Genomic DNA, 14342 nt, shown 5'->3' on the forward strand with positions numbered 1-14342 from the left:
TTATTTTTTCCCAGTTAACATATATACAAATAGTGTCTGTGTTCAAATATATGTTTTATGTTTTCTACAAATGCAATGTTTAGCACTCCTATATCATGCTTCTATTGAAGTTATATTTTATTAAGCGTGATCTGATCCGGAAAAGTAACACCACAAGAAAAACGGATAATTTTGACCACATAAAATCAGTCAAATTTATTCCAGGTTATAACTACATAAAATATAAAATAATATAGACAGGAGTAAATTAAAAAATTTCTAGGAGTGTTTTAAAAATTGTGAAAGAAGATAGGAGTAGTTTGTAAGTTTTAACTTGCAAATTCAAGAAAAAAAATTATAACCTAAATTATCTTTTCTGCTAATTTGTTGATTCCTCCCATAAAATAAATTATCTTGAAATTAACTTGAAATTTCTTTTCCAAATTCTTAACAAGCCTTTTTTCTTAAAATATAGCTTAATAGTTACAAGTAATATACATTATTCAATCAATTTTCTAGGTCAGCGAAAGTCGAACCTGGACACAATACTTTACCACTTTCTCCAATCAAGCAAAAATACTTTCCTTTGTTGGCATTGAACAAAATAGAAAACCTGAGTTTCCATTCATTGCTTAGTTGATAGATGGGAAATCTTTACCTGTGCCTTATATATATTGCCTTTAGGCAATCTTAAATGAACCCTAATAACATCCCTCATTCATCCTCTTGCTTGAACACAATGGTGAAACACATGTCTGTAATTACATGCTTGTTTATGATAATGATTTCAAGTTCTGTGGCAACTGATTACACTGTTGGAGACGGGGCTGGTTGGATGCTTGGCCTCGATTATGATTCATGGACTGCAGGCAAGACCTTCAGTGTTGGAGACAGCCTTGGTACTCTCTTTTCTTTTTGTTTTATGCCTGATGAATGTTAGCTTGTTTTTCATGTATTTTTCGAGTAAAATATGTGCTTTGTTGTGTTGCTTGGAGATTAAACCAAATTCAACTAGTACATCATACTCAGTAAATAGAGTTTGGGATGAGACCAGTCTAAGAATTTTGACGAGGGTATAACAACTCTGTACAGAAAATGATTTTTGATCTGTACAGAAAATCTGTATACTTTGATCTTGTAAATGAAACATGATATGATGATTTTCGTTTATAATCTTGTCGCATGTAGTATTCAAATACAGCAGAGGGCAAACGGTCATTGAAGCGAGTTTAGGGGAATACACTTCATGTGCACTTGAGAACTCGATCAGCAAGTTAGCAAGTATAAGATACTCAAGGCGGGTGCACAAATCAGATACTACCATTATCACACTGGAGACACCAGGCACACATTATTTCATCAGTGCTGAACCTGGCAACTGTACTGCTGGTATGAAAATTGTCATCAATGTCTCTGCCAATGAGCTATTAGTCGCCCCTACGCCAACATGTAATGGTTGTTCTCCTCTGGCCTCGCCTGATGGAAGTTCAAATATTACTATCATACCGTCGACAATTAATCTTCTTCCTCAAGCTCCATCTTCTAAAGTCATTCCTCCTCTTTCTCTGAACTTGCCTTGGAAAAAATCAGGAAGTGCTCCTGCTGGCTTGTCAAATGTACTTCCAGTTGTTGCAGTTTTCCTACTTGCACTTGTAGTTGTAGTGCTTTAGCTTGTAGGTAGTTTATCTTTCAAACATTCTAGCAATAGTTCATTTTGTAGCAAAGAATCACCTTTTTAGTATGGATTTACACTATTATAGTACTCCTTTTGTCCCACTGGATTTTTTACGTACTTTTGCAACATGACACGCATTTTAGAGAATCATGTTTTACGGAAGCCTTGCCGATCCCCCGTCCACCAATGTAAACATCCTAGTGGGACGGAGGGAGTAAAAATTACTATCACTGACCATATCATTGCCTACAAATCAGGGTTTCCATTCTCTCAGTGAGCCCTATATCAGTTCTTGACCAAATTTCTTAGCACCTTCAACACCACCGTGCATTGCTCCTTAGCACAGTTGCTCATTTGTCGAATGTATATCCATTTTGAAGCTTTGCTGCTAGTAGCACTTGTGTTGTGTTGCTTTATGCGTATTTGTTGGGTGAGCAAGAATCAAATTCAGGATAGCCGACGATTGGAATAAATCTTTATCAGTGAGATATCTAATCACACTCATCTCATTCGTTATTTAAGCATACGAGTTTTTACGAAATTTATAACATTCGATGTAAATCGATTACATTAGGTTGATGTTATGATTGGAATAAATCTTTATCACTGAGATATCTCATCATGGTGATCTCATTCGCTATTTAAACATACGAGTTTTTACGAACTTTATAATATTTGATGTATATCGATTAGATTCGGTTGGTGTTAAATTATAACACTGTTAACATATACAAATAATTGCCACCAATAATTGTGTCACTTCTCTCATGATGATCAAAACAGACAGACTAAAAACAGGCTGGAAAGTAGAAGAATTGTTTTATGGTGGGATTGACATTATTGCTGTTTTCATATAATAATAACAACATGGTTAGAGGTAAAATCAAAGGAACTTCATAAAATTAGTTCAAGCAATTTATCTAATCAAACTCACATGCAATTGTAGGCCACCATGCTTTGTTCAATAGTTGCACTACACAGTTGCACTGCACATGCACTTTCACAAAAAGCTCTCCACCAGCTCATAACCACTGCTCCATTACACTGTTCCTGTTACGAGATATCGAGACTTCAAATCTTCTTAAAACTCGAAAGAAATATAGTAAAAATTAACATACCTTTGTATTAATTTAGGTCTTATATTTTGATTTTCTAGCATCAGGGGCTATGTAATTAGTTTCTTACGTGTGATTCTGATTATGAGATTTCAAATTAATTTTATTTATTTGAAATTTCATCGTCATTCATGTTAAATTTAATCCTCGTTAGCGCTAACCGAATTCGAATTGAATGTTTGTAATGATAACAAATTTGAAATCTCGACTTCTTGTTAATGTAAAAACACTTGAACTCGACAAAAAAATTAAAAGAAGGATGAAGAAAGAAATAATTTTATTAATAATAATGGTAAAAAGAGGATATATGAATAAACAGTCAATCAAACCATGTACTGATCAACATCCAAACAATATCAAAGCAAAAAAAAAATTCAGAAAATTAAATCCTAAATATTAAATCACAATAACACAAGTGTAAAAATAAAATAAACTCAATCTCCGATCTCTACATCAACAAAGCGGCGGCAACGAACAAAGCGACACCGGATCCAACAACCGTAACTCTGTTCAAACCGGCGGCGTTAGGAGAATCGACCGGAGAACCGGCAGGAGTAGTTCCGATCGACGGAGGCGTAGCGGAGCCGGTGGGAGGCATAGTTGGAGTAGCAGTAGGAGGCGCCGGTGGAGACGACATCGGAGTTTCACTCGGCGGCGATGCGGGGGGAGAAGCCATCGGAGTAACAGCCGGCGGACTTGCAACCATCGGAGGAGGTGCAGACATCGGAGGCGTCATCGGAGTTGGCATCGGTGATGCTCCGGGAGCCTGTGCAATTGCAGATCCAATAATTGCAATTAGAATAGTTATCAACAAAACTCTCGTAAACGCCATCGTTGATTCTCTCTCAATGAAGTTGTTCTAGAGAGAGAAAGTTTGTTATAGAGCGAGAAAGTTTGTTACAGAGAGAGATTGAGAGTGGGGATTTGAGAAGAAGAGAGGAGTGATTATATATATAGTGAGGCGGTTAAGAATTGTGATTGAAGTGCACTACTGGCTTTTAATCATTAATTGACAACTCATAAACAGAGGAGATTAATCTGGACCGTCCATCTGGGTTACTTGCCGTTATGAGTTGAATTTGAGCGACCGTTGATTATTTTAAACAAGGTTATGAAACTGGGGTTACCGTTAATGAGTGGCACGTTCGAAGGTGGATTATTTTACTAATCGATGCTCTTTGCTATTGCTAATCCACTTACTGTTTGTGAATAAAAAAGTGGAACTTAACTGGATTTGTTGCAATATAATTTACAAACGACAAATTTATTAACGTTAGTTGTTTAAATTATGCAAGTCAGAATAAATAAAATGTGCAAAATTACAAAACATTCATTAATTTTCTCCTATGATCACTTATCAATCATCGTGCTCCCCAATTCATACATAAAAATTTATTTACATAGACATTTTATTAATATTATAATATATTATTTTCAGATATTTATCATATTCTACATATCATGTTTACGAATTTTAGAAATAGGAAGTATTGAGTTGAGTTATCGATTTACGATTTATTGGGTGATTTTCAAAAAATCGGACAATTTATCGGTGATTTACCGGAATCAGTCAGATCGGGCAAATATTTTTTACCAATTTATCATCAATTTTCAAAAAATCAACCAATTTTTATAACCATGTTACATATACATAAATATTTAAAGCACCGACCCAAATGAGAATAAGTTATATCCGATAACAATTAATGTACTCTTTAAAAAATTGCTAAACAGTAATTCAACAAAATGCTTTCTTCTCTTAAAAAACCATTTTGACCATAATATACTATATGCATATTATTGATAAGTATTTTGTGTTATACGATTATAACTCTTTTATTTTCAAATATAGTTCGTGTGTCTCTTGTACATTAGACGAGTGGATATATTTCGAGAGCACAATGTATATCATAAAATATAATCGGTTCTCAAATATTGATATTACATAATAAGAAATATATTTTATATGATGTTTTATGGAAAGTTGAGATTGTTAATTTTTTTACATTTTTGGGGGAAGTTATGTTAGTTTTCAGGCTAGCTGATATATTAATTTACAGTTAAAATGGAGTAATATATATTTATGTTAATCTCACGTGAGTTTCACCTCTGAGTGAATTTAAAAATGAAGTATTTATAATTTATCATACGAGTATAAAGACAGCTGAATCAAAGGTGTATAAATATGATCAAACATATCATGATTATCAACATACGTTCATATCATTTATTTTTGACAAATTTGAAATCTCCGGTCGATGTCATTAATTGTTTTAATAGAGTACAGAAGATCATGGAATAAAAATAAAATCTTACTCCCTCCGTCTCATAATATTCTTCCCGTTTTGACTTTTCGTACTGTTCATGATAAGCGATTAACTACTAATTTACGTCTAATCTATAAGATCAAACATAGTCATGAGTGATTTTGTTGGATCCGCATTTATGAGTACTTTAATACAACGAAATTTTTATATTTAATACTAATACAAAATTAAAAATATAAGTCTGCTGGTGGTTTGGGATTCAGAAGCTTTCGTGATTTTAATCTTGCGATGCTAGGCAAACAAGCTTGGCGTTTTCTCACAAATCCTGACAGCCTAGTGACAAGAGTGTATAAAGCTAGATACTTTGCGAATGGGAGTTTCTTGGAAGCGGGTTTGGGAAGTAACCCAAGTTTCATATGGAGAAGTGTCTTAGAATCGAAGGATCTGATCAAGCAGGGGATAAGGTGGAATATTGGTCCAGGGGAGGAGGTTAATATTAATGGACAACCCTGGCTAGCGGAAGAGAATGATCCATATATCTCGACTGTTTCTGAGGTGATAGAAGGAAAAAAGGTTGCCTCTCTTATGTGTGTTGATAGACGAGAGTGGGATGTGGATATTATTCACGATGTTTTTAACAATAGAGACCGGGAAGCTATTCTGAATACTCGTATTCAGGCGAATAACACGCGGGATACTATGTACTGGAGGTTGGAGAGCTCGGGGTTGTACTCTGTGCGGAGTGCTTATAAGTTCTTGCAAATGCAAAAGGAACGTTGGGTTGGTACTGAGTCGGATAATATATGGAGCAAGCTATGGAAAATTCGTGCACCGCCAAAGACGCTGAACCTGATATGGCGTACTCTTTCAGGTTGTCTCCCAACTAACATCCAATTGCAGCAAAAACAGGTCCAGGTATTGGCAAAATGTCCTGTTTGTTCAAAGGACAATGAATCCCCTTATCATGTCTTGGTTCTATGTGACTTTGCGACCCAATGCTGGAAACGAGTTTTTACGAATTTTCAGCCAGATGCAACATCTAATTTTCCAGAATGGTTTACTCAGATTATTGATGCGTGTAATATTCTGAAGCAAGCAGAGATTGTTGTAGTTTGTTGGGCTATTTGGAAAGCTCGCAATGAGCTAGTCTGGAGCCGGAAACATTCTCAAGCGGGGAGGGTGGTCGAATCAGCGAAGGAGTACCTTAAACAATGGAGTTCAGCCCAGCACAGGTCGTATGTTGCTTCAATATCACCAATGAGAGACGGTGATGGAGCTTCTAAATGGGTTAAGCCACAGACTGATACAATTAAGGTAACGATTGATGCGGCTATCTTTAAGAATCGTGTTGAGTTCGGGTTTGGCTTGGTGGCTCGAGATTACAAAGGAGTGTTGATTTTGGCTAAGGCAGTTCTGCACAAAGGGGTGGTCACCCCAGAGCTTGCTGAAGCTATGGCAGCAAAGGAGGCCCTCAGCTGGATTAAGAGCAACGGTTGGCCCAAGGTGGTGCTGGAATCAGATAGTTTGGTCACTGTGCAGGCTATTCGCAGTAATGTGCATATGTGTTCTCCTTTTGGCCTGGTTGTCGAGGAGTGTCGACAATTCTTTCAAGGTTCTAACAATATCCATTTGTATTTCATTAGACGGTCTGCTAATGAGGTGGCTCATAGTTTAGCTAGAGCATCACATTTATATCCAGATCGTAGTTTTGACAGGAGTTCTGTTCCTGTTGAATTGAGAAACTCTTTATTGGCTGATTGCTTGAATTAATATACCACTGCATTTCGTCAAAAAAAAAAAAAATATTAACAATCAAAAGTGTGCATTGACAAACGTTTCCAACACAAATAGAAAACGTTTTTAAGGACGGAGGGTGTATGATTGTAGACCCGATAAAATATATATTTTATATAATATAATTTATAATTCAACAAGTTATTTTTATCCGGTTTAGCTCACCTAATATATTACATATATGCTTGTACAAACTTTTTGATTTTTTTTTTGAATAAAAAACTTTTTGATTTTTGATCACGAGTAATAAGTAATAATAGATGTGAGGTAAAATAACACAAAAAAAATTAACATTAAAATAATATTTTTAAAATATAAAAAATCAACGGAATTTCATAAAATGAACAAACCGGGCACGATAGAAATTTAAACAAGACGTGACGGTGGTGATGAGGATAAGACAACCGTTATATAGTCCCACCGGTCAGTCATCCTTCATACAAAAGCAGACAAACATGTGTCATGCCATCATCGGATAAACATGTGGCTGTTCTGTAATACAAATTTTTGAATATTACTTTACTATTTCCGATTGAACTAATTATTGGCACTCCCGAGAATACCAAACAGAAAACATCACAATTCACAAATGTGAGTGAACATGGGTTGAAAAACTATAATACAGGTGCATCGATATTATAAAAACGATATTATAAAAACTAGTTTGAAATCAGTGCTGGTTGCACATATTTTTTTAATATTATATAATTTTTTTCAAAAATATTTTGAATTCAAATTCCTAATTTTATTTATTTAAAACTTTACATGAGATGATTTCATGATATAATATTAGTAGACGTATATATGTTCAAAAAAAATTAGGACATTTAAACTTATTTAAAGTGATAGTATTGGTTGGAAAATATTATTATAACGAAACTATTATTTTATTGAGGATAAAAATATAGTGTCTCCATTATGCTGGGACCTTAGAATATATTAGTTTAGTATGGTGATTATTTAATCGATTAAGTATAACTCTATAAAAAATATTTGAAAAAGACAACATTACTGATTAAAGATATAGTTTTATTGATAATTTTATGTGTATTTTCTAAAAAATAATATTTATGTTTTAATTAAAATTTGATTTTTAGTTCATTTCAATGGGATACGAATTTTACTGATCTAATATTAATTTGATTTATCTCGGATCAATGGTTTACATTATTTTATTTTAGTCCGATGCGCAATACACGATCAAATCAAACTAATTATTTTTAGTTTAATTTTAATATTTTTAAAGTCTTGATGAATAAGATAATTTTGTTTTAGACTGAATAATTAGTATATGTGAATTTATTTTTTTGGGTCAAATTGTATTTTTATTTTAGTTTTGTGTTAGTCTGAATCAATTATATAATGTATTTTTTTATCCTGAAAAAATAAAATATATTATTTTGTTTATCTAAGTTCATTAATATAATTTTTTTAGGAGGATTGATAGTATTATTATTTTATTTTAACCCGGATCACATGATATATCAACTAAATTTTAATAATTATATTTATTTTACTTAAATTTAATTTAGCCTTAAGTATCAAATTAGAATAATATAGAACTCGATATGAATTAAAATATAAATTGGTAGAAAAAATTGAATTTAATATAATTCATAATGATATATAATTCAATATAAAATAGAATTAAAATTGCTAAATTAATAGAGAAAGTTGGCTTGAATATCAATTAGAATTAGAATTGCTCGACCCAATAATTATAATTAGAATAATTGAATGAGGGTAATTAAGTAATTTCAGCAAGTACCGACCGACCGACTACCAAATTTTTAATGTTTCGTCTATTATAATATAGTATAGATTGGAGTCCAAAGAGATCGGTAAATGTATCGATTTATGATTAATTTTTAAAAATGGGTATTAATCGGAAATATTAGTTGGAGAAAAAATCAAATATATTTTATATTTTAAATTATATTAATTTGATTATTCTTATTTTAGTAGTAATTTATAAGTTATATAAATTTATCATATTGTATGATTTATAATTATTTAAATTTAATTGAAATTCTATATTTTACATGATAATTTGTTTGCAGTATACCGATCAGAAAAATGCATAAAAAAACCGGAATTCAAAAATTGGATCAATCATGTGTCTTGCAGAGAATTAATTAATAAAATCGAAAATTTCAAAAATCAGATTGATCACATACCTTGCTCACAACTAAACCTGATAAAATTCAAATTATATTCTCGTCATATTTACTATATCCCACAATTTTTATTTTTTTGGCAAATGTTCATATTTCGAAACTTTTCAAATGCGACAAGCGTGTATATATATTTACCGAAAAAATATATGGGGAAAAGTTTTATTTTATTATAAAAGACATACAAATTCTATAAATTTTCAAATTATGTCGTGTCGTGTAACATTGCATCTAGCCCTGAATTTGAGTCTACTGGCTACTTTTCTCCTTGAGTTATATTATCTCCATCTCTCCCAATTGTTATCGTTTCTGGGAGAGTTTCCGACACATATTTTAAGATTAAGAGAAATTATAGTTTTTTAACTTTTTTTTAAAAAAATAATTTTCTGAATAACAATTTTTTTTAAAAAAAGTTATAAAACTATACTTTTTATTCATCTTAAAATGCGTGCCGAACATTCTCTCAGAAACGATAACAATTGGGAGGGACGGAGTGAGTATATCATTTATAGTGTTTAGATTCAATAAGTTTTTCTTTTTAAATTTAACAATTAGAAAAAAAGAGTGAGAATTAACAACTGATGTAAAATTAAAATCAAATAATATTTTTTTCGCGTTGACACATTCTTAAAATTAAATAATTGGAAATATGAGATATATACAAAACTCGATTCATCTTGTTATGTATCAAATATTATTTTTGTAAAGGTTTCAATTTTCCCGCTTTCATAAACATTAATTCTCATTCAAATTCATATTAACATGCACCTACTCGAGATTTTTTAAATTGCATTTATAAAATTAAAGCAAAATATTTTATGATTATAGATTTTAGAAATCGAAATTATTTAATTGAGATATTAATTTGTGATAGATATTGTTAAGTTCTAAAAATAATAAAATTTATCGATAATTTATCAAAAATTGATTAAATTAGAAAAAAAATGATTTAAAAAATGTTGATTTCCCATTTATATAACAAGGCCTTTCTTCAATCAAGAGAGAACCCTCTTATATAATGAACCGTAGAGAACCCTTATTTCTATTATAGAATTTCAACAAATTCGTTACTAATGGAGAATAATAATTATATTTAAGTATTATAAAACGTTTAACAACTGAAATTTGAAAAAATAATTAATTTTAAATTTAATTATATTGTGGAATAATTTTAGACAATGATTCTACTACAGAACCATTTTAAACTATTTCCTCAAATTTCAATAATATCTTAAATAAAAAATTGTGCAATTTCGTTTTTTATTTGATAATTAAAATTTGTAACTGTATATGATGAAAAGTAAAATAGATTATGAATTTAATATTTTTTAAATAATGATTTCCTACTACCTTTATGTAAGCGAGGCTTCCATGGATTGCCTCCCATATAACAATACAAAAAACATATAATTGGATCCAATAGATCACATGTCAATAGTAAGTGGTCCAAGTTGAAAAAAGTTACGAGACATTTTATAACCAAGGACAGAGAGTTCGAGCCCAATAACATCGAGCAACTGCTTGTACAAAGTCCAAAACATCAATATGATCGATATCACAATTTTTATTCGAGAGAATACTTTCTTTTTTCGATTTATACCGATTCTGGTTTCGTAAATATTTATTTCAAAATTTTATTCATATTTAAAATATAATTTTAATATTAGTTGTTGGACTTGTTAAACATGTCTAATTTCATATGAACATGATATAATTTATTTCGAATCTGAGTTTGTACAAATTTATTTTTGATCATATTTCAAAAAATCTTATACTTATATAATTATTCAACTACTTTGAAAATTAGTAATATGCACCTTTCATAAATGACTTGAGATAACTTTCAACAAAAAATTATTACAAAACTCACATGACACTAGGTTATATTTTAATTTATTTAAGTGTGATATTATCAAGGGATTAATTGGTTTAAATATTTTTTTTAATCAGTTACTTCTTCCGTCCCTCCCAATTGTTATGCTCCTGGAAGAGTGTCTGGCATGCATTTTAAGATGATGTTAAAGTATAGTTTTTTGTTTTTTTAAAAAAAAGATTTATTTTTCTGAATAAAAATTTAAACATTCTATTTTTATTCAAAACAATAATTTTTTTTTTAAAATTATAAAACTATATTTTCTATTCATCTTAAAATGCGTGTCATACACTCTCCTAGAAACGATAACAATTGGGAAGGACGGAGGGAATATTAGACAGGGGTTGGTTTATTAAAATTGTTGTTTAGAATAGATTTTTTTATTTAATATTAAAACCTAGAAAGGTAGGGGTTTTTTATAATAGAGGAAAGTGAGTATGAGAGAATGATACACGTAATCATCTTTATTTTTAATATATGGCATCATTTAACCAATTAAACATAAGTATTTAATAAAAAGAAAATCAATGAGTATAAAAATATTAAAATAATAATTAAATTAACATTTTGATTCTTAAAATGAATGACTTCACTATCAAAAGCATATTCATTTCATTTAGAAAAAAAAGTATATTCATATTCATTTCAAAACTAAACCAAACGTATTATATTATTATAAATATTATTTTAATCCTATATCAATTTAGGTGAAATACCTAAATAACCATATTTAAACAACAATCACCCAAAATACTCACCGGAATTTTAACCGCCCAAAATACTCGCCAGATACTCCTTTGTAGGGGTGCACATGGGTCGGGTTAAGGTTATTTTACCGACCCGACCCAATTAAATCGGTTTGAAAATTCATAACCCGACCCATAAAAAATAAAAATGCAACCCAAACCTACCCTTTATTCATCGGGTTGGTTCGGTTCGGGGTGGGTTGAACGGTTTGTTAAAATGTATTTAAAATAAATAATTGATAGAAAATATATTTATGATATGAGGTTACTTGTGGAAACATACAAATCCGCAAATAAGATCACGTTATGTGTCATTCGAGAATATATTTTTTTTATATCTTTCGAGATACATAGCAATACTCTACGTTAAACTCTTAGGTTTATTTGTAGTAAAATGTGTTGTATACAAAAAATGTACAAATGATCTCTAATGGTGTATGAAAAACAAATTATATAATTAACTATAATTAGTATGTAACAAATTTAGTTTGAGATTGAACAACATATTAATAGAAGAAGTATAAAATAGATATGTACATAGCACATATATTTACACAAATAAATTAAAAATCGGGTTGGTTTGGTTAAAAATAACTTAAAACCCATACCCAACCCATTAAAGTCGGGTTGACGTATTTTTAACCCAACTTAATATCGATTTATAACGGTTCGGTTTAATCGGCCGAAAATAGGGTTAGGTTGGGTCGGGTCGGTTTGATCGGTTTTGTCAATCCATGTGCACCCCTACTCCTTTGTCAGTGAAGTATCGGCTCATATACTCTCTTGTCAGTGGAGTAAAATGTGAGATACTACTTTGTAAGTAGAGTATCATCTAAAATTTTGAAATTTTAAAATTATTAAATTTAACATTTATTAATTTTTTAAATATTTCTAAATCTCAGATGGGAAATTTTTAAATCATAAAATATTAAAAATTTAAATTATGGTACATTTTTAATAATAAAAAATTGAATAAATATTTAATTTTTCAAAAAATATATAATGCTACAATGACGGTGAAGTATCAGGCCCGATACTCCACTGGGAAATGGGTATCATAGAGGGGTATCAACCATGATACTATACCGACAAAAAAGTATCACTCTGATACTCATTTAAAGTGGCGTATCATCTGGATAATCCACTGATAGCTGAGTATTTGATGGTTATTTAAGATACCTTATATCTGAATGGGCATTTTGGGTAAAAGGACATTTAAAAATAAATATATTGATCAATTTTTTATATCAAGTTAACTCGGTTTCTAATTTTAATTTCATACCACTTATGAAGCAAACGAATCCCTAATATTGTAACATGTGATATTTGTACCTGTAACCCTTACGGGAGGTAAAAAAAGACAAAACAACTGAGTTTGATTAGATTTCACACCACGTGAGTAGAGGGAAAAACCGAACTGGAACCAAATATCGAACCGTGTAATTTTGGTTCGGTTCGGTCTAAACTTTTTTAAAATTTGATCGGTTCGGTTCTTTTTGTTCCGATCGAAATAAATTTCAATTTGGTTTGATACCCTTATATAAAATTTCAGTTCGGAGCGACCCGAGCGATATATATATAAAAAAATATAGGGTTAGGTTCTATGGAGTGCTTTATTTCATTGGAGTCCTTGGAGTCCATGTATGTTCAACAAGTAAAATATAGCTTAAATTGTTGCAAAACGTATTATTTTTCGAATGATATTCTACAAATATCACAATTTTATTGAAAATCTTGCAGATTGCATAGATTTTACAAGCAGAATGTTGCAAAATATATTATGTTACAAAACATGTTTAGTTTGCAGAATATAAATGTTCATGTTTCAGATTATAGATATTATACTTGTAAATATATGAGATTTGCATGATTTTATTGAAGTAATAATAATATTTGTGAAATATGTTTTGCAAGATAACACGTTTTAGAATATATTGTATTTGCAGAACATAGATTGATTCTGAGGACTCCAATTAAAAGGTAGACTCAATAAAACTTTACTCTTTATATATAATATTAATTTAAATATATAATATATTATATTTCTACATATATATGCTAATTATTATTAAATTAAGTACTACATTACTGGTCGCATCTGCGACCGTACTTTCGTGATACTACACAGTTGCAGTGTTCCTACATGAATAAACTTATAGTAATTAATAAAACATATATCTAGTACATTTTTCTCCGTCAAATATCCAGAAATTCAAACTTCATATATTTCAGGCATGCATATCAATTTATTAGATTATCATTTTTGTTTTTTCGTTTTGCTTTTAACTAGGCATACATAAGTGTTTTAATTACAACAATCATAATTAAAAAAATCATATTTTTTTAAAAACTTTGATTATAAGGAATCGAACCAAACTATTTTGATTCGGTTATGGTGCGGTCCATAATATATGTTTGGTTGATTCGATCCTAAAAAAATCAAAATTTTAATTTTTGTTATTTTCGGTTCGGTCCAAAATCGAGCCACATGAATACCCACCCCTCCACGTCGGGGTGTTCATGGGCTCGTCAATCCGATCAAACCGACCAATCGAACTCTCTTTTAGGCCGATTTAACCTTTTTAAAAAAACCCGATCCATGGTGGGGTTAAAAAAATTTCAAACCGCATGAAATGAGTTGAGTATGAGTTCAAGATCTTTTGGGCCAACCCAACCTCACCCGATTTAACTTAAACTTTGTTCATCAATATAAATATAA

The 14342-nt window shown here is 30.7% G+C and overlaps 2 protein-coding genes across 2 annotated transcripts; one reads left to right on the forward strand and one right to left on the reverse strand.

Moving 5' to 3' along the window:
- Positions 1-497: 497 nt before the first annotated feature.
- LOC141723550 (chemocyanin-like) lies at positions 498-1773 on the forward strand. Its single transcript, XM_074525384.1, has 2 exons — positions 498-878; positions 1168-1773. The coding sequence occupies exons 1-2, from the start codon at positions 674-676 to the stop codon at positions 1647-1649; spliced, it is 687 nt and encodes a 228-aa protein (XP_074381485.1). The 5' UTR covers positions 498-673; the 3' UTR covers positions 1650-1773.
- Positions 1774-3029: 1256 nt separating this feature from the next.
- On the reverse strand, positions 3030-3696 carry LOC141674772 (uncharacterized). Its single transcript, XM_074481474.1, has one exon. The coding sequence runs from the start codon at positions 3599-3601 to the stop codon at positions 3218-3220; it is 384 nt and encodes a 127-aa protein (XP_074337575.1). The 5' UTR covers positions 3602-3696; the 3' UTR covers positions 3030-3217.
- Positions 3697-14342: the final 10646 nt, after the last annotated feature.

This window comes from Apium graveolens, chromosome 1 (genome assembly GCF_009905375.1).
Source record: "Apium graveolens cultivar Ventura chromosome 1, ASM990537v1, whole genome shotgun sequence".
NCBI classification, from domain to species: domain Eukaryota; kingdom Viridiplantae; phylum Streptophyta; class Magnoliopsida; order Apiales; family Apiaceae; genus Apium; species Apium graveolens.